Here is a 27,792-nt window from a genome sequence, read left to right on the forward strand (position 1 = left end):
GTGATAGATATATATAGACACACACACACACACACACACACACACACACACACACACACACACACAGGAATTTTACTCATCAATTAGAAAGAATGACATTGCATTTGCAAAGGATGTGGAAAGATGGAAGGATGTGGAAAAAATTAAGTGAAGTAAATCAAGCTCAGAAAAACAAAGATTACATGTTTTCTCTCATACAGGAAAACTAGAATTAATTTTTAAATATATAAGTAAATACTTCAGATGGTATGCAAGTGTACCCAAATGTACCAACTGCAATATAGTCCATTCAGGGGAGCTCTCAAATAGTGTAGTTTCTTAGAAAGGTTAAATCCAAGTTCAACAAAATAAACACCAGGAGATAGGTACTTAAGAGGTGGGTGGGTTCAAGGGAAGGGGAACAGACAAATGAAGAAGGAGAGAGAATGCAGTCAAGAATTCAATGTATTCATTAAGAAGAGGGAGGGAAAGGATACCTAGGGGAGGGATGGTTGAGAAGTTTGAAAGGGGTGATATTGATCTAGATCTGTAGTATTCATAAACTGCTTTGTTGAATGACAGATCCGTTGTACAACTACTTAAAGATAATAAAAGTTTTTAAAGGTCTATATTATAAATGCCATACCAATGAAATAGCTTAATGGTTTTTTTTTAAAAAAAGAGAGATTATGATATCAAAAAGCCAATTCATTGCTGGCCTTTGGACTGGAGCTACATACTACAATTATTCTGAGATGTTGCTGTTTCTTTACTCAATGATGCAGACATTTATAACTATGACTCAAGCACTAATTTGAGTGTCATCAGTGATCTAGCTACCTTAAAATTTAGTTAAAACAAGAGTCATTTACTTTGCTGACCAAACTTGGTACAGGTATGGTTTATAATTGCTGCTCCAAGGCCTCTCCAGTGTTCACGGAGGAGACACCCTTGGGAGCCAAATGCTCCATTTTCAAATATCCTTCCTCACATGGCTGGACAGCCGGGAAAGTTGACAGCCTGGAGTTCTGCCAAAGCTCTGGGACTGGGTCTCTATTGCTCTCCACGTGGGTCCAAGTCTGCCTCGAGTTCCTCCAGCAGAATCACTGGGCTTCCCAAAGCACAGGCAGAAGTCTGTAGACTTCTCTCAGTTGTCTCAGAAGTCACATGCTGTTTCTTCCACCACACATCTCAGTCAGCGGACTCACAAAGTCCAGCTTGGGTTCAAGAGTAGCAGACACAGATTCGACTTTCCCCATGGAAGCAGAGAAAGGCCTAGCAAAGCATGTGACATGGAAGCTACTTTTTCATTTAATTTTATTGTCAAAGTGAGGTACAGAGGGCTTACAGTTCCATACGCAAGGCAGTGAGTACATTTCTTGTCAAACATTGTTACCCTCTTCCTCCTTTTTCTCCCACTTTCCCTCCCCCACAACCCCTTCCCAGGCTGTAAAGTTCACTTCCAATGTATTGTTGCAGTGGTTCACCCTTTGCCCTCTGTCTCACCATTTTGTTGTTCCCTTTCCCTTCTCCAAACCAGATAAACATATATACAAAACACAGAGAATCAAAATCCACTACAGTGACCACAGGAGATAAACCATGGGGGACAAGAACAATGAAAGAAAAAGAAAAAAAGAAATAACTTCACATAGTACACCAAAAGCAATAACACCAAAGAAAAACCTTTTGCTTCCATATCTTGGAGATCATTTTGCTTAGCATCATCTTATGGTCATACCAGTCTTTTCCAGGTCAGGCTGGATAAGATTTTACAAGTCTATGTATTACAGAAAGAATGTCACCCAAGAGTCTTAGGTTTTGCAAATGCAAAGCAGTCGTTCACCAGCAGTCCACTGTGAGTGATGGAGTCAGGCAGGAGTCCAGTCTACTTGGACCACGGTGGACATAGTCAGAAGGGTCCAGGCAGGAGGAATCTGGGGTAAGCTGCAGTCTCCCAGCCTGCTTTGGATGGACTGTCACCCCTCCTGCTGGGAGGTCTGCATATTTCCACACAGACTGGCTAAAGACATTTGAAATTTCCCAGTACTTTCCTGGTTGCTTTCTCTGAGTGCACTGGCTTCCACAGATACACTTTAGCTGGCTATAAAGAACAACAAGCTGGTTTTACAACAGTGTTTAAATTACAGTAACTTAACTACCTACCAATTTTAATAGGCTTTTTCTTGTAAAAACTTAAGACCTGCTCATACCATCTGCTACCCACTAGAACCTTCTGGGGTTTGTATTAATTTCTATCTTTTTTCCATTTTGGAACAAACTTTTCAGACAATTCCTACTTCCCAAATCCTTTCTTATCCAAAGGAAACCTTTTTTTCCCCTCAATTTCCTTTTTCCAAGGCTTTCTTCACTAAAATTCCTCTTCCTTTACATTTCCTTAACTCCTTGCTGACTTTTTAAATTGCATTTTGAATTAACTCCTAGAAAACTTTTGAACTCAAATGACAGTGTTTCTTAATGTGAGGTAATAATCCTTAGACACATTTTTTTGCAAGCCAATATTTCCCATTTGGTTTTAAAGAGGGGAGAGCAGGAACATTCCATGTAGATTGGCGGGCACTGAACTAGGAGTCCACACTGAAAAAACTTGAGGAATCTCAGACCATTTTTCTTCTTTTACATAAAACATCTAATTGCAAAATAGTATTGGAACTTAAAGTTCCATTTTAGGCCATGGTACACATGCTAACTTACATTGAGACCAAATTAAATTACACACAGAGAATGAACAAAAGAAACCTTCAATAGTGGGGAGGATTGAAATTAGAAAAACTTTAAGTCCTCAAGAGGCTTATATTTTGCTAAGCCAAATGACTTGATTACAGTGCCAGATAACAAGTTTACACAGACACAGACATACAGACACAGACATACAGACACAGGCACATGCGTGTGCTCATGCACACATACACGCACTGTGCACATAGGCTTTACAGCACGCAAAATATTGGCCATAGATTCTTGGGATTCCAGCAGCAAAATGACATTATTTTGGCCAATATTTTATGAAACATGTGGTCAGTGCCAGAATAAGCAACACAATACAAGGCAAAACTCAAAACCCCAAATTTTTGATGATGGAGCAAGTTCAGACACCTTTGCTAAGAAAGCACATGAGCTGGCTGGGCCTCAGTTTCCAAGGCCTGTGACAAGAGGAAGCTTCGTTTGCAAGGCACATTATCATGATGGTGTTGGAGTTTCTTAAAGTAAGTAAACGAGCAAGCAGACAGGCAAGAGAGGGAGAGAGGGAAAGGAAGAGGAAGAGAGGAAAGAGAAAGAGGGGAGAGAAAGGAAGAGAGAGATATCTGAGAGGCCATGAGTCAAGAGATGGGCAGAGAGAATAGGTGTGATAGAGATGGCTAGAAGGCTTAGGAGACAGGAGACAGAGAGAAAGAGGCACGAGACAAAAAAGGACAGGAGAAAAATAAAATCGGCCCCACTTCGTAAGACCTTAAATGAACCTTCTAGATGGTAGCTTCCTCGTCTGTGCAATAAAGACATGATCTAGAAATAATAAGTTCTCAAATTAAAATAGCATTCAGAAGCAGCAAAAGAGTTTATTGACAACTCAGAAAATCAGACACAGCACAGACCATCGACTTCACATCTATCCGAGAGAGTCCATTCATTATACTCCTAAGACTCAAATATCACTGACCACTGGTGGGCCCTGCATTGCAACAAGGAGATGTACAAGACATCATGTCGAAAACGAACAATGCTTGATAAGAAATGTACTCATGACCTTGCTCGTGTCATTGTAACCCCTCTGTATGGTATTTTCACAATTAACCAAAAAACCAAATTCATAATCTTTAACACCTCTGTTTGCAGCAAAAATATTAGCTGCTAGTCAGGCATTAGTGGCTCATTGCTGTAATCCTAGCTATTCAGGAGGCTGAGACCTGAAGATAATGGTTCCAAGCCAGCCTGAGCAGGAAAGATCTACAATTAACCACCAAAAAAATAAAACAGAAGTGGAACTGTGGTTCAAAGTGGTAGAGTCCTGACTTTGAGCACAAAAGCTCAGGGACCATGCTGAGGCCTGAGTTCAAGCCCCAAGATGGGCACACACACACACACACACACACACACACACACACACGCACAAATGGCTAATAAAAGTCACGTAAAATGATTATTGCAAGGAATAAATAAAATAATGAATGTAAGGGGCAAAGCTTTCCATAGTGTAGATACACCAGTGAATGGTGTCTCTCTGTTGAAGTCAGAAAAGTGTTATTTCAGTTCTTCTTTGCAAATCCTCTCCTATGTATAATCCTATATACCAGAGAAAGAAACTGGCAGAGCAAAGGAAGTAAAACAGAGACATGAATATAAATTAGTGGCATAAGAGAAGCAGCAAAGAAGTAGTTTAATCACCAGTAGGATACCCACATGGAATCCATCATGTTGCAGTAACAATGGGACAATAGCCAATTCCTCCAAAATGTGAAGAAACTATACAGCAGTAGTTGCTCAAAATGCCAATAACTGTCGGGAGGGAGAAAAAATAGATACGTACAGTCATTCGATAAATATTTTTAAGCATGTCCTATACACCAGAGAGCTTTCTTAGTGGCAGAGATGTTGCAGTGCACGCTCTGGCTGTAAATAGCTGCTCTCATTTGGCTGGTAGTGAACACAAGCGAAGAAAAAAAAATCGAGAAAGCTTGATTCACCACGGTTAATCACGTCCTTCAGGTCAGGACTTCTCAGAGCCTTTGATCTATAAATATTGGTTATCATTCTCTGCAGTGAGATCATTCAGTATTGGTCAAAACACATTTGACTAAGAAACCTGAATTTCAAAGCGTCTCCAAGGCGAGTGAGGCTTCCAGGGAATACCCCCAAAAGTCCTGTGTCTATTGCCATCCCCTGCTGAAATATGCAAGTTTGTGAGAAACTCCATGCAGCAAAGAAGCAGAAAGCAGGGGTCCCAGAAGCAAACCCTTTACAAAAGTTAACAGGCAGACCATTCAGCTGAGCCATTTATCACCTTTCTGAGCCCATGTATCATCCATTGTGAAATGGTGACATTCATCAACATGCATTTTGCTTATAAAATGGCATGCTAAATGGAAACATTTTTTGGAGGGGGAGTCCAGTCATGGGGCCTGAACTCTGGGCCTGGGTGCTGTCCCTCAGCTCTTCAGCTCAAGGCTAGCGCTCTACCACTTGAGCCACAGCACCACTCACAGCTTTTTTCTTTTTGCTTATGTGGTGCTGAGGAATTGAACCCAGGGCCTCAGGCATGCAAGGCAAGTGCTCTACCACTGAGCCACCCTCCCAGCCCCATGGAAACATCTTTGTACAGTACTAAAATATATTAAAAAAAAAAAAAAAAAAAAGGAATTGAACATTAGTCAAAAACAGAAATGTTTTCCTGACCAACCTAGAAAAAATATGATGTTAAGTGAAATAATTCAGGCTCAGAAAGACAAAGTCTATGTGTTTCCTCTTAAGTGGAAGTTAGAGCTAAATTATAAACATGCATGAATATATATACACACAGAGTCATATGCATATGTACAGAAACATATTGTCTAAAGTATGGTATTTTCATGGGAGGAATACAATGGTATAATTCCTTCATACAACTAGGAAATAAATACCAGGAAGCTGAAATATGAGTTGGAGGAGGAGGAGGAGGTCAAGGGATGGGCTGAGGCGGGGGAAGGCAGACAAACGGAGAGAAGAAAGGTGGGTGGATGCAATCGTAATATTCAATGTGTGTATGGTGAACATAGGACCAGGTAAATTGAGGGGATATGGGGGAGGGGAATTGAGAGATAAGGGGGAGGACAATCAAGGGGTGACATTGATTCAGATGCATTGTACTCACAAACTGTTATGTTGAATTGAAACCCCTTTGTACAACTAGATAGATAGATAGTCTCTCCTGACCAGTGTCATTGTGCCTTCCACTTCTGTCAGCTTTAAGGTAGATTTTCTCTTTAATTCTTTACCTAAGTATCAAGACAGCTTTATTTCTAAAACAGAGCTTTATGGGGAGAAACGGAGAAGTCTCAGTGCCTTTCTCTCCCTCCCTTTGTTCTATGCCTCTGTTCCCTCCCTCTCTCTCCCTCCCTCTCTGTCTCCCTCCCTCTCTCTCTCTCTCTCTCTCCCTTCCTCTCTCTCTCCCTCCTTCCTTCTCTCTCCCTCTTGCCTTATATGCACCAATGACCACTTTATTACTGGGTATATATACGTGTTTTTGATCTGTTTAACCCCTAGGTTGTTTGGAAGTGGTTTTGGTGAGAATGTGCCGTGCCTTCAATCCATTAAACAACACTGTCCTGTTTGAAGGAAAATATGGAGGAATGCAAATGTTCAAAGCCTTAGGTAAGTTTTCCCTTGATGATGACACAATTAGCTACCATCTGCTTCTCCACTTAGGCTGAAATCGCCAAATGAAATGCCTTGATTCCTTGATATGAACTAGTATCTCATTACTGAATTAGAGATGGACGAGGTAGGCCTCCAATATATCATTTAACTCTATGGATCCTAAAAGTGTGGCTTCTAATCAGAAAGGAAAAAAAAGAGACATGTAAATAAGCAAACCCTGTTGCTCAAATAACTGGCACTGCGTGGTAGGTCATTCATTGTACGATCAATTTTTCTTGGCTATTTGTGTTTGTTGAGGTTATTTTTTTCTCTTTTCTTTCTTTCTTTTTTTTATTGTGCTGGTACTAGGGCTTGAACTTGGGGCCTGGGTGCTGTCCCTTAGTTTTTTTGGCTCAAGGCTGATGTTCTACCGCTTGAGTCATAGCTCTACATCTGGATTTTTGGTGGTTAAATAGAAATAAGAGTCTTAGGGGCTTCCCTGCCCAGTCCTCATATCTCAGCCTCTTGAACAGTTAGAAGTACATGCATGAGCACCAGTATCTGGCATCTGGTATGTATTTTGTGACATCACACCAAGTAGCCCATGCTAGCCTTGAGGTTTTCCGTGAGGTCAGGAAGTTCACACAAACGGAACTTGATTGGACATGTTCGGTGTGATCCTCTATAGTCTGCAGTGCATCGTGCTTAGACAGAATGACAGCAAAAATGGTCCAAGGCCAGGAAAGGTTTTAGTGTTTGATTAGTCCATTTGCTCCATATCCTGCTCATGGACACCGAAGAAGCCACTGCCCTTTGACCTCTTGTGCTGTTAGCTGATCTGGCCACCAGCAGCCAAGCCACTGGGCCTGGTGATGCTCCCTTCCGCAGCTGATACACATCCATGTCATCCTAGACTTTCAGGAATGGCGGAAAAGTCTTGGCAAGCAAACTCAGTATATTTCCAGCCTCATCAAATAAACATCAACCAGGGATCAGTGTTATTTTTGCCAGAATTCACAATGCCTAAGCAACCGCCCGGTGAGCATCATTCATTCGAAGGTAGAGATAAATCACTTCTACCGCCCTCAAAAAATGTAAAGGGAACTCACCAGATGGAACCATAGCTCAATCTGTAAGAAGCCTTTCTACAACTCGGTTTGAAGCCCCTGGAAACCTTGTACCACTAATACCAGTAGTCCTCAGCCTCCATGTGTACTGTTTTAGGTTTTCTGTGAAGGCTAGCTCTGTTCCCATTTACTCAAATGCTTTACCTGGAAATTCCATCAGATACGCCCAGCCAGATATTACCCTGAAAACTGACTATGTCTGCACCTTAATCACTAAAGCTAACTTCAGACCCAGATCCGAGGTTGTGCTCCATTTCCTCCTTCTGGAATTCACCTCCAAACACATTCTTATGGCTAAGAGCTTCAGAAATGTCTTTGCTAGATATCTAGTATGAAAAAAATCTGTGACTAACGTATTGATAGTAAGACTTTTCTTACTGTTGCTCTAATTCCAAGTATTTCCGGCTAATTGTTCTTCTTCTTTTATAGGTTCTGATGACCTAGTGAATGAAGCATTTGACTTTGCAAAGAATCTGTGTTCCTTGCAGCTGACTGAGGAGGAGATTGCTTTGTTCTCCTCTGCTGTTCTGATATCTCCAGGTAGGGGGACCATGGGTCTCTTACCTTCTTTCAAAACCTGCTTTACTATCTTTAACATCAATTACACCCACCCACGCCAAAGTGTTCAGGAGAAACTTTAAAAGAACTCTATTTTCTCTAGAAAGCTTTTGATATTTTTGGACAATGTCAAGGGAAGTAACCTCAAGTTTATCAAAATGACCAGTTTTGCTCCAAAGCAAAAGGGGAGTATGTGCTAGGGATGGCTTCAGACCCCAATGAACCCAATTGTTCCTGAATAAGCAAGCAAAGACCGATGGCCTAAGTAACAGCTAAGTAAGGTTCCTCTGTTTGACTTTAAGAATAAAGGACAGAAAACTGGGTGCTGGCGGATCATGCTTGTAATCCTAGCTATTCAGGAGGCTGAGATTTTCGGATTGTGGTTTAGAGCCAGCCTGAGAAAACAAATATAAGAAACTCTTATCTCCAATTAGCTGGCAAAAAGCCAGAAGTGGAGCTGTAGAACACCAGCCTTGAGTGAAATAGCTAAGGGACAGTACCCAGGTCTGAGTTTAAGCCTCAGTACCAGCATAAGAAAGAGAAGGAAGGGAAGGGAAAGGAAGGAAGAGAAGAGAAAGAAAGAAAGAGAAGAGAAAAAAAGAAAGAAAGAAAGAGAGAAAGAGAGAGAGAGGAGAGAGAGAGAGAGAGAGGGAAGGAAGGAAGGAAGGAAGGAAGGAAGGAAGGAAGGAAGGAAGGAAGGAAGGAAGGAAGGAAGGAAGGAAGGAAGGAAGGAAGAAGTCCAGGGTGAAAAGAGTGAAAGTTGTCAAAATATATCTAAACGAAAGACCAAGCAGAGACACCAAAGTTATACTTTCTCCTCGTACATTACCTTTTTTATTTTGCTTTTCTATCCAAATTACTGTTAAAATCCTCACTTCAGCAAATGCTCTGCCTCTTTTCTCAGCTACCCAAAAAAGGAAAGGCAGCTGGTGGAGAAAATGGCTCCTATAATGAGGTGTCTGGGGCAACAAGAAGAATTTCAGACATAGATCTCCTAGCACCACCTTTGCCATCAGTGATCTGTGTGCCCTTCAACAAGACCCCTCAAAGCCACAGTTTCCTCATCTATAAAATAAGGCAATTGCACTCCATAACAGCAGCGGCCTCCTCCACCTCTGAAATGCGATAAAATGCCCCCAAACCCACAATTTTCAAAGAAATTAAGATACGTCATGTACAGATAAAATACTTTTTAAAGTATAAGCTAGCCTAAAATTAATAGCAATGCAACATTATAATCATAGTAATATAATTAAAATATTATGATAATAAATTTGCACTCCGCCTTCAACCAGAATGGGAATTCAGAGCCACTCTCTCAGAGCTGTGTATTTGACTAGGTAGCAGCCATGTTGACAGCTCTCTACTGAAAGAAGAATGCATCCCTGTCTGATTTTTAAGGTCAGGAGATACATTCCTTCCATAACCCATTTATCTAAGGAGTGACTCTCTTTTCCAATACCCTAACATATTTTTTCAGTGAGGTTGGAAGACATCATTCTTATGAGTGATGTAAGATTTCATCTAGGATCTGTGACATGTCATTCGAGTTACACTTACCCATAAAATAAATCTCTGCACTTTCTTGCCAGTAGGCTCTACGGCTCTCAGAAGGATCCAGGATAGTTTTATCTGGATGTTAGATTTCTACTTTTATTTTTATTTAACTACTTTATCAAAAATGGAAATTAGTAGTCCTGGGAAGTAGTTTTGTTAACAGTTTCTTTTATGGCTGTATATAAAACCAGGGCTGTTCTTCTGAACTTTATTATATACATGTGCATATGTGTATGTATGTATATACACGTGTGTGTGTGTGTGTGTGTGTGTGTGTGTGTGTGTGCTCTAGAAAATTTCCCCCACCTGAAAGCATAAAGATAGATAAAAAAGTGATGAGAAATACATTTTTTATGATAACAACATAGGCCAAATCGCTCCTTGAATTTGATTGTTTCTACTGAGCTAGTTCAATAGAAGACTAACTCTAAGCCTATGGGTCTATAAATGAGGGCAGTGTTTTTCCTCTAGTTCCTAGTTGCTCAATGGAACAGCTTCACAAAGAACTGCTCTCTCTTTTCTCCTTTTCTTGGTGGGGGTTCATGTTTGTGTAAGTCAACAAATCCTAGCTGCAAATGCTGAAGACATCACCTATCAAACATGAACGAGCTGTGGAAATGACAGCCCCAGATGGAAGACTAGCTTGGGCTTCATGAATTAGACATCAGCTGAGTTGTTTTCCTTTTTCTTGAAAGAATCGGCCATCATCAAAGCTTGCAGAATGTGCAAGTATGAAATGTGACTTGTTCAGCCTAGAGGGGAATACTTTAGCCCTGTAGATCCACCAGACCGACATTCAGAGGCTTCACCGCTCGACATACTCTTGTTGGCCATTCTACTTTAATGCCATGCTCAAAAGGAGAAAGAAGAAAGACAGACTTGCAGCCTGTGTCCGTCTCTGGCCAGACACTGACCTCCCCCGGGCTCCTGACTTAACAGCTACTATCTATTCCCCTCCACATAGCTGAGGGAAGGGAGACGGAAGGATGCTTAATTTATTCTGATTGACAATTGTCACTGGGGCCTTTGTGCTCACTTACGTAAGGGTTCGCTTAACTCTTGGTTAGACTGGCCCTTCTCCTATCTAGGATTACAGAATTGGGTTTCTCACCTGACCTGAACTGGGTTTGAGAGGCTCGTGTCCACGTTCTTTTCCACGAGTACTTGTCCAGTGTTTGGAGACTCTAGTTGACTCTTCATTGAAACATCTAACTAAGGCATGAGTACTAACTAGCCTGCCTTTTGTCACCATGGTTCATAAAGCTTTTAGGCAGAAAGGAAAGAAGAGTAGGGAGTAAACGAAGGAGTCAGGGAAGTGAGAGGCGGGAGGAAAGATTCTTCTATCCACTAGTTTGAAAATTAGTATATAAAATTAAGACTGGAGTACAGTTTTAGAAAATGACTCATGTTTATGCTATCTAAAGTAAGACAAAGCTCCAGCTTTGTGTCTGATGAAAGAATAAGTTGAGGGAGAATAAAAAAAAGCAAAGGAGTCCATCAAACCACCAATATTGTTGTAGAATAGACTTTTCCTCCACCATAATTTATTTCCTTTGCAAATCAGTAATTTCTACTTTGAAAGAAAACACAAGCATGTCTCCCACAATAAGAGAGCTAAAATTCCCACAGACAGAAATGAAGGTGTTTGTTTGAACCAACAGTGTCCATTTCTCCAGATGCCCACAGCATTCACTTGTGACCTTATATGATTTGATCTTGGCACCTTCTATTTTTTGTTTATGAAATATTTATGTTTCCTATGAATTATTACATCACTTTAGGAGCAATTTAGAACTGAAAAGTTAGAAATAAGTTTGAAGCCCAGTGCTTAACGGCTGAAATAAAACAAAGGTCTCTGCCCTGTCTTCCTCTTTCTTATCCTTTGCTTTTTTAAACTTCTTTGTTAGACCGAGCCTGGCTGATAGAACCGAGGAAGGTCCAGAAGCTTCAGGAAAAAATTTATTTTGCACTTCAACATGTGATCCAGAAGAATCACCTGGATGATGAGACATTGGCAAAGGTAGGTCCTTAGACCATATTGTCCTGTCATCCCAAAGGCGGGGAATCAAGGGACACTTGTTCTGGAACAAGCAGAACTTGTCAGTATTAGCATTTCCCCAGAGTGACCAGAGCTGTGCCCTGGTATAGTGAGATGGAATTCCAATAGATGGTGGGACAAAGGGTTTGCTTAGAGTAGGGAACCAGAGCTGAACCCAGGGCACAACAGAGGAATCTAAAGAACCGCAAGTGTTTCATGGCCTCCCTAAAGCCTGAAGCAGGCAAAGAAGTCTTCAGAATGCATACGTGAGAAATCAGAGATTTGTGCCAATGCTGCAGCCAGGTATGGACAAACGTGAAGAGCCCTCTGATTTCTATTCACAATTCAGAGGACGGATTCAATGCTAAGACTTGTGAGCGACGCGGCAGTGAGCGTGTGAAGTAGTGACCCTCTTGTCACGGGCCGCATGCTAGCAGATTCTGCCCGTCACGTCTCACGTATGTATAGAAACAATCCTACAGAGGCAGGATTGCACTGATGACTCACACATCTCCCTTCAGTTCTAATCTGCTCGTGATAGACTTGAGATGCTTTCAGCATGGTAAAGTATCCTAGAGCTTAATTCAAAGTGATACTCTCTCAAAAGAAGACAGGCTGGAGGTTGGTGTCTCACCCCTGTAATCTTAGGCTGAAATCTGAGGTTTCCAGTTCATAACTAGCCTGGGCAGGAAAGTCCATGAGACTCTTATCTCCAATTAATCATCAAAAGCAAGAAGTGGAGCCCTAATGGTAGCGTGTGAGCTTTAGGTGAAAAAACTAAGAGACCACACCTGAGTTTGAACTCAAGTACTGGCAGGCACACACACACACACACAAACACACACACACACACACACACACACACACACACACGCACACACACACACAATACTGAGAAAAGTTATTAACATAATCAGAAAAGGAAGAAGTAATTGTCAATGGTTACTATTCAGCATTGTTTTAACTCTGAAAGTTTTTGATTTCATAAGAACCAGAATGTTTTGAGGAACAACATTGTTTTAAGTTTTAAACTGTCTCTGATTTCTTAAGAACTGGATGTTTTTGAGGACCAGAGACTAAGAAATGAGTTTGTTCTTGGTTAAAGATAATAGGAATCCTACTTTATATATTTTTATCATTAAGCTCTCCCACTCTTCCTTGGAGGTTCTTTATTTTAAAAGAGAGGGAGAGGAAAGACTTCATTTGAAGACATCATCAGATTTTACATTGCACATGTCCTGGACTGATATTTATTTTAAAAAACAACTCTCCATGAGTTAAAAGTGCTGCTTCATTATGGCAATGTTTTGTTAAAATTAATGCAGCACTAGGAAGAACATTGCTACACTCACCATTCAGAAATCATTCTCAAAAAAGCCTGAAGTGGAGCTGTGGCTCAAGTAGTAGAGCACTTGCTTGGAGCAAAAAAAAAAAAAAAAAAAGAAGCTCAAGAACAGTGCCCGGGCCCAGAGTTCAAGCCTTAGGACTGGCAAAAAATAGAAAGAAAGAAAAAATAAAAAGCCAGGCACTGGTGGCTCACACCTGTAGTCCTATCCAATTAACCACCAGAAAACCTGAAGTGGTGCTGTGACTCAAATGGTAGAGCACTTGCCTTGAGCCGAAGAGCTCAAGCCCCATGACAGACAAAGATTAAACAACAACAACAAAAACACCTAACATAATCATCGTATAAGGAGAAAAGCTTGATTTGGGCTTTAGGTCTCAACGATTTCAGTGCATACTCAGTTAATTCCACTGCTTTTGGTGTTTTGTTTGTTTGCTTGTTTTTGTCTGCCAGTGCAGGGGCTTGAACTCAGGGCCTAGATTCTACAACTGGCACTTTACCACTTGAATCACACCTGCACTTCCAGCTTCTTAGTGGTTAATCAGAGAACAGGGTCTCATAGCGTTTCCTGTCTAGATTGGCTTTGAACCATGATCCTCAGATCTCAGTCTCCTGCATAGCTAAGGTTACAGGTGTGAGCCACTGATGCCTGGCCTTGCTCCATGGTGGGGTCTGTGGTGAAGCACAGCATCATGGTCAAGAGCATATGATAGAACAAGGCTGCTGATCTCATGGCTGCCAGGAAGGAGAGAGAGAGAGAGAGAGAAGAGAGAAGAGCAAGAGTACAAATAGCCCCTTCAAAGAGCACAATCCCAATAACCCAACTTTCTTCCACTGGGCCATATTCCATAAAGGCTCTACCACCTCCTAACAGCACCTCAAGCTTCTGACCAAAGTTTAGCACACATATCCCCAGGGAACACTTAAAATGCAATTGATCAAAGATAAGCTCTCATCAAACTCTCAAAATCAGTAGTTTTATTTATGTCTGAAAGAAATTGTTCAGCCTTCCACAGATTCTCTCATCTACTTAGAAATGCTTCTAGAACTTCATAGTCATGAAGTTTTTCTCCCTGATTGGATTTGACTGGTGATCTTTATCTAGTAGCTACAATGACAGACTTGAAGGAAGTGTCCTGGAGACTACTCTCCCAGGAACAAATTCAGAGACAATGTGAGCCTTGTGCTTGCTTCATCCTTCTGTCTATTTTACCTGTTCATGGTCAAATTGACCACTGGCAAAAGGATACTTCCCATACACACAGTTCTTGACATTAAAACTTATACCAAGCACAGGTATAAGGTATATCAGTATGTCCTCATAACTACACAAGAGACTGAGAATGAAGGATCGTAGGTAGAAGCCAACCAGGGAAAAAAGGTCTGTGGGACTCTTATCTCCAGTTAATCAGTAAAAAATAAAAAAAGCAATAAGTGGAGGAGTAGCTCAAGTGGTAGAATGATGGCCTTAAGTGAAACACAAAGCGCTGAGTTTAAAACCCCAGGAACAGCACAAGAAGAAAGAAAGAAAGAAAGAAAGAAAGAAAGAAAGAAAGAAAGAAAGAAAGAAAGAAAGAAAGAAAGAAAGAAAGAAAGAAAGAAAGGAAGGAAGGAAGGAAGGAAGGAAGGAAGGAAGGAAGGAAGGAAGGAAACAAAGAAAGAAAGGAGGGAGGGAGGGAGGGAGGGGAGGGAGGGAGGGAGGAGGGAGGGAGGGAGGGAGGGAAGGAGGAAGGGAGGGGAGGGAGAGAAAGAGCAAGAGAAAGAAATGAAAGGAAGAAAGAGGAAGGAAGGAAGGAAGGAAGGAAGGAAGGAAGGAAGGAAGGAAGGAAGGAAGGAAGGAAGGAAGGAAGGGAGGGAGGGAGGGAGGGAGGGAGGGAGGGAAGGAGGGAGGGAGGAAGGGAGGGAGGGAGAGAGGGAGGGAAAGAGAGAAAGAGAGATAAAAGAAATCAAAGTTCATGTAGCAATACTTTATATTGTTACCTAAACTTTAACCTAGGAGGTTCTGAAATGCAGTTATCCTATATCCATTACCTAGAAAATTTCAGTTCCTCTTTATTAATCAGCTGATGTGTTTTGTTGTTTTGAGGGTACTGGGGACTAGGGAAAATCTATGGAAGCATCTAGCTTCCTGGTCTGCCTAATGATGATGCAAATGTTCAGAGTCACTTACGAGTTCAGAGCCCTGAACACAGGATTTAAACTGTGTCTTCATTTCCTCATTTGCACAGTATGACTTAAGCAAACGTGATTACTTGGAGGACTAAATGTGATTTTAAAATGTATGAAAACTTCCCACTGGATAGGAGGAAATAAATAAGTATCATTGCCTCATTAGAGAAATCGTTAGCGTTGACAGAAGAAGTTTCTTTCCGTTAGGAAGGTGATCGATGGGGGCCAGCTCTGAAGGGTTTTCCAGGGATGGGAGTTGGAAGGTGGAGGAGCTGAAGCACATGGAGATGGTCGGAGGCAGGAAGGAGACTCTAGGGTAGATTCAGACTATGAATAATCATTTGGCTGGATTTGGGCTTGGAGGAAACAGGAAATGAGTTAACATTGGTCATTTCCCTAACACTCTGGGTAAAAAAATATATACGTCTATATTTTTAAGCCCCATATGACTAGAGAGAGGCAGTCCGTCTGTTCTCTGGGCTTCATTTTTTTTTTTGTCTAGAAAGTGAGTGGGTTGGACTGCCTGGTCTTTAAGGTCCCTTTTGTAGAACATTCTTTGATGTCAAAAAAACAAAAACAAAAAAAAGATTGCTTCTGACATCTTCTTTTGCCCTCCAATATTCAGTCCTGGGTGATTATTTTGATGTCTCTTCTTTAGATGGTTTCCCATCATGATAAATGAAGAGAAAGTTTCACCTCACCACACCTTACAGATTTAAATTAGAGGTAGTGCCCTGGGCCCCAGAGTCATGTAGTTTAAGGTGCTCTCCATCCTCAAAGCTGCAAACGTGCGGTGTGGATTAAGCCCAGGAGAGCAGACCAGAGGTGCTTCATCGCCTCGTGCACCGAGAGCTGCCATAACTCCTTTTCATGGTGCTCTTTCTTCCCACAATGCTATTGGGGTAAAGCAAAGGGTGGGAGATCAGCAGGGAAGATGTAAACTATAAAGGCCGTGCAATGGTGTTTCGCACTTGTAACCCTAGCTACTCAGGAGGTCTGAAGAATCAAGCTTCAAAGATAGCCTGGTCAGGAAAGTCTATGCCATTCTTATCTCCAATTAATCATCAAAAAGGCAAAAGTAGAGCTGTGGCTCAAATGGTAGAGCTCCAGCCTTGAGCAGAAATAAAAAAAAAAAAGCTAAGGGATAGCATGTAGGCCCTGAGTTCAAGTCCCAGTAAACACACACACACACACAGAAAACTATGCCCTTCTGGTCGACCTGACTAATGGACCAGAAGAGGAAGTGATCAGCCCAGCCAGGACCCGGATGTAACCACGTACTCACAGCCAAGGCAAAGCTTGGATCTGTATCTTGCTCTCAGGAGCATGTCGCCAGCTCTTTTTCTGAGATAGTCTCTAAGTCAGCCTCCTAGCTGGAGGAAAGTTTGATGTGGGATCCACCCCAACCTCTCCTTTGGTGCCTCTTGGGGAATTAGAGTCATAAAATACATATTTATATTTACTTAGTCTACTTTTTCCAGCACTCCTGTCAATGGCTAGAACTTCTTGCCTAACGTTGTACTGAGAAGATTCATAAAAGCAAATTCTGGAACTAAAAGTATGACACAAGTAGTACAGCACCAGCAGGGAGCAAACAAGCTGAGGAAGCACAAGAGGCCCTGTGTTTGAGCGCATACACACACACACTCACACACACTCACACACACTCACACACATACACACACTCACACACACATACACTCACACACACTCACACACACATACACACACTCTCACATACACTCACACACACACTCACACACACTCATGCACACACACTCACACACTCACACACACTCACACATACACACTCACACACACGCACACACACTCTCACACTCACACACACACACTCACGCACACACTCACACACACTCTCACACTCACACTCACACACATACACACACTCACACACACTCATGCACACACCCACACACATACACACTCACACACGTACACACTCACACACTCACATACACACTCACACACATACACACTCACACACACATACACACTCACACACACATACATACTCACACACTCACGCGCACACTCACACACTCACACTCACACACACTCACACATACACACTCACGCACACACTCACACACACTCTCACACTCACTCACACACACACTCATACACATACTTCACACACACACACACACACACACACACACACACACAACTTTCCTATGAGGCCTTTGAAAGAGGAGGAAAGATGCATTAGCCTTCATTTCCTGACCCAGTTTTCCGAAGCCAGCACTATCTTTATCTTCTACTGAGTATACTCTCATTCCTTGGTCTCTGGGTCTATGTCTACAAATTTAAAAGGCTTAGTATGAAAAACAAAGGAGTATAAAATGTCCCGTTCACATTTTTATGATTATGTGTTGAGATGACATTTTCAGTATTTAATTTCACCTGTTTTTTTTCCTAACTCTCTCATGTGGCTACTAGATTAATTTTGAGTTATATCCATGGCCCATATTATATTATTGTTGGATATTTCCAATCTAGACTCTGAAGCTCAGACAAGAAGGAGGTTCATCTCTCCTTTCCATTATTCTGACTCAGCAAAAGCCTCTTTCCTACCTCTTTCCTACCTTCCAGGTGAGACACGCTAGACTATGCAGTTTTAACTCTGCACTGTCTTAGTAAAAGTCATAAACACAGCTTTTATACTGCAAAAAAATCCATGTGGAAATAAGGATGAGATAGTACAGATTTTACCAATTTTATTTGTTCAACAGTTATTTATTATAGGCCAAATATGAAAGATACATAAACATATGTGAGATATAAGATCACATGACATGGAAGATAAAAAGTAATACCTCCATAACCTAAGGTATTCCCAGAATCACATGACTGCTCCAGATATGGTGATACACGCCTGTAATCACAGCATGCAGAAAGCTTAGGCCGAAAGATCCTGAGTTCAAGGCCCATCTAGACTACGCTGTCAGAGCTTTTCTCAAAAAAAAAAAAAAAAAATCAAGAGAATTTCATGACTGATTAAAAAAAAAACCCAGTGATGATAGCTTACAGTGACTGAGCGGTTACCATGTGCCAAGTGCTATGCTGATAGAGTCTAAATAGATCGACGTGTATTTTCAATATTACACTCTCAATATCTCACTTTATAAATGAGAAGTTTGAAAGATCAACTTGCCCAGAGTTAACCAGCTGGAAACAAAAAGAAGAGCTAGAATTTGAACCTAAGCCAATCCTAGTACCTAAATGATTCATTCATAGGCTACTCTCAAAATATGTTGGGAGGGTTAGAAGGAGGCTTCTTCTGTTCAGGCATCTAGAAGGGAAAACTCCCACCTTCCCAGAGAGAATTCTAGTAGGTTGAGCTAGAAAAGCTACTTGCCAAAAGTCTCACTAACTTTTTAGCCTCCAAATCTATTTCTAACAAAAAAGGTTAACAAAGCCATATTGGAGAAGAGAAACCCATCCTCCTACTATAACAACACTAGGTAACTAAATGCTTAAATCAACCATATTTTATGTGTTGGCATTTGAATTTTTTCTTGAAAGAAACCATACATTCGTGTGCTATTATGATACCTATGAAGAAGAAACAACTACTTGACTCAGAATATAAGATCTAACACTGATTGGTCAAGAAAACAGTCAATGGTCTTTCACCTTGATTTTCCTAACTTTCTCCATGAGATCAAAATGGACCCTGCTGTGGGTAATAATGAAATGATTAGACTTAAAGCAAGAGGATGTTGGAATTGCTGGTAGGTGGGAAGAGAGATTGGGCTCCATTTCACCAGGAAATTAGTACAGTCAGCAGTCTAATCCAACGTTGAGCAGTTCCTCCGCAGACTTGTGATCTCAGCCTCCCCATGACCATTTGTATTTAAGTAGGAAGTTGTTTTCTACCTTAAGAAGCCTATAATTTCACCAGGGACCAGTGGCTCATACCTGTAATCCTAGCTACTCCAGAGCCTGAGAACTGAAGATAGCAGTTCAAAGCCAGCCCAGGCAGGAAAGTCCATAAAAGCCTTATCTCCAATTAACCAGAAAAAAAAATCCAGAACTCAAGTGGTAGAGCGCTAAACTTGAGCAAAACTAAAAAGCTCAGGGACAGCACCCAGGCCCTGAGTTCAAGCCCCACCATGGACACACACACACACAAAAAAAAAAAAAAACTATACTTTTCTGAAAATACAGCACATATATTAAAAAACTTCTCAAACTTGAATTATCACAGTTACCATACTCATGACATTACAACTGGGGCACCCCAGAAGCCCCCTCAGGATTCTACTCCACAGCAAAGAACACATTAAAATAATGCAAGAATAGACAACCCAACAGAATGCCTCTCCGGAGATTCCTCCAAATTTTAAATTTCAAATCAATGCTCAAGGAACATAAGTGTCTCTTGGGGTAGTTCTCCATGTCAGTGTACATTTTGTTACAACTACAGAATGTGCCAGAAGCAAAGGGAAATCGTGAAGAGCACGTGGCAGTTACCTTGTGCACTCCAGATGGTTTCAGTCTATTTCAGCTATTTATAGCTTCCTAGTGAGCACTGTAAATCCAACACCCCCAAATCCCAAGGGTTCTCCATCAGATTAAAGGTCTGTAAAATGAGAAGAGAGGTTTTGGTATTACTCCTCACTCATCAAGTTGCAAGTTGATGTATTCATGGCGATGCTACAGTTACAAGTAATGGGAACCAATTCCCACTAGCTTAAGCAAGCAAAAGAAAACAACTCTGTGTGTGTGTGTGTGTGTGTGTGTGTGTGTGTGTGTGTGTGTGTGTGTACCAAAATAAATAAGAAATGTATCATGGAATCTAAAGTGAAAAGTTGAGCCACTATTCCAGAAGGTCCAGATGCCTTTGGGATGTTCTGTCTTATATGTGTCTCTGTTTTGAACTATCTACTTCAGTATTCTCTCTCTTTGCTGAAAACCATGCTCCACATGGTGAAATACATCCAGCCCTTAGCTCTTAGGTCACTGGAAGTCCCAGCAACATTTAGAAAGTCCCTGGACAGCTCAGTCTGATTGCAAATTCCAGATCTACTGGAGATAAATGTCCAATTCTACCTTAGCCATGGTTGTCCATGCTAGAAAGACTGCGAGACACAGCGTGGATGCCAGAAGGGCTTGGAGTTGACCTCGAACCCAGAAAGATATCTGAAGTTCAACATTATCATTCTAATCCAAACACAAACAAGCAGAACAAGTGAGTGGACTGGTGACACCGACGTGTCAGCCTGCCTTTAGTCACCTTGTTCTCTCAGATCTCCTGAGGTTTTCTCCCCTTGGATCAAACCATCCACTGGCTTCCTGCGTCCTGTTGGCAGAAGGCATCCCGATGGTCAGAAAGCTCACATGAACGAGATTAGCTACGTTTTGGTCTCATTTTTCCAACCTCAAATGTACCAGTCATAGAATTGTGAATTTCCTCATAAAATTGCCCTCTGGAGAGGAGCACGGGATCATTATGTCTCCTCAAACAGCTGTGAGTTCTTCTTGCAGACCCCTGTAGGTACAAGCTAACGCTTCCTTCTTAGAAGAAACGTTTGTCCTAAGACAGAGCTGGGTGTGGTCATTCCTTTTTATAGACCCTCCGTCTACTTCTGCAATGGGGATTATTTAATCACGAAGGAATTTCTTGATGATGTGAAATTGACTCCCCCCCCAGCCCCAAGTGCATCACCTCCCCAGCTGGTTACAAAGCTGTTGCGCCATTAACTGCTGCTGAAGCTGCTCTGAGCTCCCTTTGAAACGGAGGGTCCCCCAGCTGCAGTACATAATATTAATGAGCAGTAAGTGACTGCTGCTGCTGCTGCTGCTGCTGCTGCTGCTGCTGCTGCGTTCTGAGCCTCCACACGCATGGCCTCCTGCCCCATTGTCCCTGCCGAGTGACAGATGCTCTGGTCAGCACTTTGATTTCCACAGCTGACTGGACCTCCCATCCTGCTCTAGCTGTGAGCATAGTGTTCGAGGAAGCTCCTTTTCTTTTCTTGCAGTGATCTTTGCTGACACAATCTGGGTATCTTCAACCATTAGACCCATTCTACAGATGAGCAACAAGGACTCCATCTAAAGCCCCGAAAGGAGGACTCTTCCTTAGACACTAGCTTTTAGCAGAAAGAACTGGAGCTCACATTTACTTTCCAAAACTAGACCCACCATTTCCTATTTTCTGGTCAAATGAATAACTACAGAAGGATTTCACGATGCATAATTCCCCTCCCCCCATTCCATCCCTGCAGAAAAATGAGTATACAAGTGCTTGAAAGAATTCTAGTAGATGGGGCTCTCTTTATAAACCAGAGTCAATAAAATAAGCAACTTGCTTTATTGCTATAAGGAAATCTCTGTCATGCTACTGCAAACGCCTCAAACAAGATGCTCAACTTCCCTCTGACATAGAGACTGTGGAAATTGCCATCTGACCAACCTGGAAGCTGAGGGGTTAAGTGAGTTGGCCACAATCACATCACTGTTAACCCCAGAGTAAGGTCCAAACCCAGGCAGCCCAACTCCAAAGTCTGTGTTCTTCATCGTCTTCTTCTGTGCAGCGTTAGTATGTCACAGGGTCTCAGGCTTTTATTATTTGCCCCTCACCGCATAACAGTATGAGGCAAGGGCACTTCCCTCTCTAGATGGAATAATGTCCTCATCTGCCCTCTGAAAAGGAGCTACCTGATCACTGTAACTGGACGGTTTGAGATACAGTATAGAATTTATCTTTTGATTGTGGTAGTCTGTTTGAAATTTGAAGCTCTTGCAGCAAGCAGCGCTTCTCAGAGTCGATTCCTCGCAATGTTCCAGGAATCACAGGGGATGTTTGTTTCAAAAAGGGATCTGAATTCCACCAAAACTTTCCAAAGCTGAGCCCCTAACAGCAGACCCCAGGACAAGCAGGCACGGGTGGTTCACATCTGTAATCCTGCCCACGAGCTGAGATCTGCAGACTGCAGTGCAAAGCCAGCCTGGACAGTAGTTTCTATCTCCAATTAACCAGCTAAAGGCCAGAAGTAGAGCACCAGCATGAAGCAAAACGCTAAGTAAGAGCAACAGGCCCTGAGTTCATTCCCCAGCACTGGTGCACATGCGTGCACACACACACACACACACACACACACACACACATTATCTGCACTTTGAGGATGCACCTTAATAATTTCTGTATACACTAACAATTGAGTCATTATGGAGTTGTTGTGTGTGGAGGTGTCAGGAGCTTGGCATATCATCAATTCAACAACAGATGATTCTAGAAAGCTGTCACAGCCTCTCTGCATTCAATAGCTATTTCGGGGGGGATCGTAATGTGCAATAAGTATCCTTAAATTGCAGTTTACTTCCGTGTGAGCCAGCTGATTAAGAGAGCTTGAACAACTTCCTCAGGGATTCGAGTTAAGTGGACACTCATCTACGAACATTCTCCTATAAAAGTATAGAAAAAAACACCGTTTTCCTCTCACAACTCACAGCACCTTTTCCCAGGGGGGTTCAGATCCCCTTCGTCTTCATCTAAAACCCGATCAAAGACGACAATGAGGACCAAGAGCGTGTCCATAATTGGGCCAAGCTCATCTCCCATCCTTGTCCCCAAGCGTGTTCAGCCCTGCCCTGTCACCTGAAGCGCTGTCCTCAGTCATTCCAGGGCCCCAAACATCTCGGCATCCTGAGGTCTGGCTCGCATCCTTCCTTCTCAGTGCAGGTGTGGCTCAGCAAGCCCCATGCCTGTCACAAGGACCCAGGGCCTCTTCTTTCCTACTGCCTCTCGTCTGCTATTCTTCTATGGCTCTCCCCACCGCTTTGTATCTGCTTTTCACAGCGTGCTGACATTCTGTCCAGCTGTCTCGACAGGTAGACTGAAGAGGAGAACCATAACCTGTCTGTGCACACTGCTTTCTAGCTGAAAGCCTACACAAACAATTTACCAAAGCAAACACATGATTTACCATCGTAACACAGCATGAATGAAACAATTAATTTATAATTCATAACACTGGAAAGTCTTGATTCTTAGGGTAAAACTTAGTGTCACCCTCTAGACAAAGATTTTTATATAAATATATATATACAATATATATACAATATGCATATATATTATATATACTACATATACAATATATAATATATATAATATATACTAGATATATTATGCACATATATGTATATATGTTATATATACATATATGCAATATATATTGCATATATTGCATATATAATATACATGTATTATTGCATGTACATTGTATATCTAGTGCTGGTTCTGGGGCTTGAACTCTGGGCCTAGGCTCTTCCCTGAGCAAGCAACTTTTGCTCAAGTCTAGCACTCTACCAGCTAAGCCACAGTGCCACTTCCAGCTTTTTGTGAGTAGTTCATTGGAGATAAAAGTCTCACAGACTTTCTGACTGGGCTGGCTTTGAACTGTGGTGCTCAGATCTCAGCCTCCTGAGTAGCTAGGATTACAGGCGTGAGCCACGGGTGTCTGACATTTTTAATATTGTTATCGCCCTTAAGTAGTTGTACAAAGGAGTTGCCATTCAACAAAGCAATTTATAAATACAATGCATGCATCTTGATCAATGGCATGCCTTTCCTCCTTCCTCCCATTCCTCCCCAGCCCACCCTTCCCTCAATTGTCTTCATTGTGTAGGATATGTGTTGAATTTCATGACTACAGTCTCCCTCTCTTTCTCTTTTCATTCTTCTACCTCCCTACCCTTGCCATGTCAGTACCTTCATTTTTTTCCTGTTATAAAGTGGTTTTATTAATTTGATTTGGATATACTGTAGGTCAAATAATATCTTCTGAAGATAACAATTATGGACTTTAAAACTCAACATAAAATTTTAGTAACTTCGAAACTGTTAACTCATATCCCCAGCAACAGCATGGTAAAAATAATTCAACTATCTAGAAATATAGCAATGTAGGACTAGTTGGAAACTCAGAAATCATGTAGACTTAAGGTCCTGCTTACATGAGAAAACTGGACTAAAAATGATTAAACATTTTGTTCATGACCACATACTTAATCGTAAGAAAGCTAAACACCAAACCAGCAAAATTCCATCATCGGTATTTCCACCAGCTCTCTTATCAATTAAAAGTCTAAGCTCTCGTCTAATGCTCCACACCATTGTGACTTGAAGTGACAAGCTACTGCAGGAAGTTATTGGGGCAGCTCTAGCCAATCCCTGAGCTCACGGGTGCTCTGGAGAGATGGTAGTAAGTCAGAGGCTGCCAGCAGAGGTGTGTCTACACTGAGATCCAGGTGCTAGCAGATTCTCTCCAGTCCCACATGCTGAATCTCTGCACTGAGGGCTTTGGTACCGTCTTTGGATAACAGGGAATACAGCTAGGCTGGAAAGCCTGACTCTCAGATACCACTAAACGCTCTACACCCCTTTCATGTGCCAACAGCTCGAATCTTTATGTTACTTTTAAATTGCTCATAGTATGATTATACAATCATTAGCCAGGAGGAGGAAAATTAATGAAGTAATAGAAATTTCTGAGTTTGCAGACCCATCAAGGAACAAATAATCTACTTCCTCTTTGACTTCAAAGACTGAAACTAATTCTTCTTATTGAATGGATTGGGGGAGACAGTGAGCTTAATTGATGTCCAGACAGGTTTATTTAATTGCGTTTTATTATCATGACTCCCCCGTGTATCTTCCGCCAGCTCCATGACCTATCACACTTAGGAGAATATCGTTCTATGGGAGAGTATGTCTCATTTCTCAAAGAAACAGCATCAGATGGACATTTGTTTAAGCTAATTTGACACTGAAGAATGGGCTTGAAGTGGTCCTAAATTGTTTGTATGTTAAAAACTAGAAATATGCCCTCTCTTAAGACCTAGAGAACATTTAGTGTGGGCTTTTAAAATTATTATAAAACATTGGTTCTAGGCATTTTTACTCGACAGGTTATTTCCTAGATAAAACAAACCTACCAAAACCATATATCACAGTGATTGTAAATGGATATTCTTCCATTCATTTCCCTAAGGTGTCTCTCTCTCTCTCTCTCTCTGTACTCCCTTCCCCAGTTTCCCCTTCCTCATAGTTTCACCTTATACATTGTAGAAGAAAGGGACTGGGGAGATGGCTTGCCAGGCAATTTACATAATGAAGGTTTGCATCTTGGGCTGTTCTCCTCACAGTATCACTTTCCAAACTCAGAAGTCTGGCATCTGTGGCATACAAATCTTCAGGAAATTATAGGTGATAATTGTATAGTAGAGAGGGTGGTCATGGCTTATACCTGCAATCCTGGCAAGCTGAGATATGAGGACCATGATTCAAAGCCAGCCTAAGCAGACAAACCTGATCAGCTAAGTAAAAGCTAGAAGTGAAGGTATCCATGGCTTAAGTGGTAGAGTGCTAGCTTTGAGGGAATTAGCCAAGAAAGAGCAAGAGGCTTTGAGTCCAAGCCCCTGTATTCACACACACACACAAAAACACACACATACACACATACAAATAATATACTGACTTACACCTGTAATCCTAGCTGCTCAGGAGCCTGAGATCTGAGGATCACAGTTTGTAGCCAGCCTGGGCAGGAAAGTCCATGAGATTCTTACCTCTCATTAACCACCAAAAAGCTGGAAGTGATAGAGTGCTAGCCTTGAGCAAAAAAAAAAAAAAAAAAAAAGTTCAGGGACAATGCCCAGGCCCTGAGTTCAAGCCCAAGGACCAGCACTAATAATAATAATTATAATTATAATAATAACAAGCTTCACGCCTATGTTGTGTTAAGTGTTCTTAACACTTTTATACAAATTACTTTAGTCAGGCCCACCATAAACCAATGAAATAGATATTAGGAAACCCATTTTACAAATGAAAGAGTATCTCTGAACAATACCACCTGAGCTATTCTGAAAGCAGGATTCCTACTCCAGCACCTGCTTATAAAGCATCCCCTACCACTATTACCCTAAACATTCCCCATATATTCTTTATTTCAGAACAAGGAATGAGGATGCTTTGTCTTGCTTGCTTGTTTCTTCTTTTTTTTTTTTTTTTTTTTTCCTTTAAGAGATGGGTCAAGGGTGTGGTTTTGTTTGCTTTTGTTTTGTTCTAAAGAGCAGTTGAAAGTGAGCCTTCTTTCTTTCCCAAACGTCTTTCCCAAGCCATTGCTGTTGCAAAGACACTGATTCTGAAGTCAGCGCCCTAATGAGCTTTCCTCTTTGTTTCCCTCCCTGTCTCTCGGCTCTGCAGTTAATAGCCAAGATACCAACCATCACTGCGGTTTGCAACTTGCACGGTGAGAAGCTGCAGGTATTTAAGCAATCTCATCCAGACATAGTGAACACACTGTTTCCTCCCTTGTACAAGGAGCTCTTTAACCCTGACTGTGCCACCGTGTGCAAATGAAGGGCCCAAGACAGCTGTCTCCTGGTCGTGGAATGCATCACTTTTAAGACAAAAGCAATGTGTTCATGAAGACCTCAGAAAAAAAAAAAAATGTCACTACTGCAACGTTAGGAATGTCCTGCACTTAATAGAATTATTTTTCACCGCTACAGTTTGAAGAATGTACATAGGCACCTGAATGGGGCTCTTTTTGTTGTTCGTTGGTTTGGGAAATGACCATAAATATACAATATAGGACACTGGGTGTTATCCTTTTTTTATTTTATTCAGGTATGTTTTGAAGACAACTGTTTATAGAATTTTATTGTAGATACATTCGAGAACAGAGCGGTACTTTACATGGTTACTTTTCCTGTTGATTGTTCCAATATAATTTAAGAAAATTCCACTTAATAGGCTTACCTATTTCTCTGTTTTTAGATAGCTGGTGCATGTGTAAATCTGTAGCTGTCTTGAAAAGTCTTGTGCATGTATGTAATGAGTATATAATATGGGTGAATATTATATATGACTATTACATATACATGCACATGCACTGTGGCTTAAAATGCCATTCCTACTAGCAGTGGAGGTTCGGTCGGGCTCCCTTACATTATTTGCCTTCTGTGTTCTATGTTACTTTTTTATGTTAGACAATCAGGGTTTTGTTTTTCCAGTCAGAGTTTTTCATCTATAGTCAATAGCAGGACAGCACCAATTCAGTTAAGCCTACAAAGGAATAAATATAATGCATGGTTTCTGTAAACAAACATACAAACTATTTCTATCAATGACATCAAAGCCTTGTGAAGATGGTAGTACATAGTGAGATGGTGAAGGAAGTATTTGGAGCCATTTTCCTGTTTTAAAAATTGGGCTGAGGCTAGAGGCGAGATTCAAGTGGTAGAGCACTTGCCTAGCAAGCTCAAAGCCCTAAGTTCAAATCAAAGAGGAAAGGGAGGAAGGGAGGACTGGATAGAAGAAGGAAGAAAGGAAGCAAGCAAGCAAGCAAAAAAAAGGAAAGAAAAAAGGAAGGAAGGAAGGAAGGAAGGAAGGAAGGAAGGAAGGAAGGAAGGAAGGAAGGAAGGAAGGAAGGAAGGAAAGAAAGAAAGAAAGAAAGAAAGAAAGAAAGAAAGAAAGAAAGAAAGAAAGAAAGAAAGAAAGAAAGAAAGAAAGAAAGAAACTGAATTTCAATTATGTCTGTAAGGTCCAATACTTTTTTAATCAAACAAAAGATAATTTCCTGGTTTTTCACCAGAATACATCAAACACTTTTTTCTTTGTATTTGAAATTTCC

General features: G+C 41.4%; 1 protein-coding gene across 1 annotated transcript in view; it reads left to right on the top strand.

The window, feature by feature from the left end:
* Positions 1–26,878, top strand: part of Rorb (RAR related orphan receptor B) — a 79,653-nt gene extending 52,775 nt beyond the window's left edge. Inside the window, exons 7-10 of the mRNA XM_042699392.1 lie at positions 6,238–6,345; positions 7,887–7,997; positions 11,480–11,592; positions 26,361–26,878. Coding sequence (XP_042555326.1) covers positions 6,238–6,345; positions 7,887–7,997; positions 11,480–11,592; positions 26,361–26,516 — 488 coding nt within the window. The 3' untranslated portion in view covers positions 26,517–26,878. The remainder of the gene's footprint in view (positions 1–6,237; positions 6,346–7,886; positions 7,998–11,479; positions 11,593–26,360) is intronic.
* The last annotated feature ends 914 nt before the right edge of the window (positions 26,879–27,792 follow it).

The sequence above is a fragment of the Dipodomys spectabilis genome, unplaced genomic scaffold (assembly GCF_019054845.1).
Source record: "Dipodomys spectabilis isolate Male_0828 unplaced genomic scaffold, ASM1905484v1 ptg000241l, whole genome shotgun sequence".
NCBI lineage: Eukaryota > Metazoa > Chordata > Mammalia > Rodentia > Heteromyidae > Dipodomys > Dipodomys spectabilis.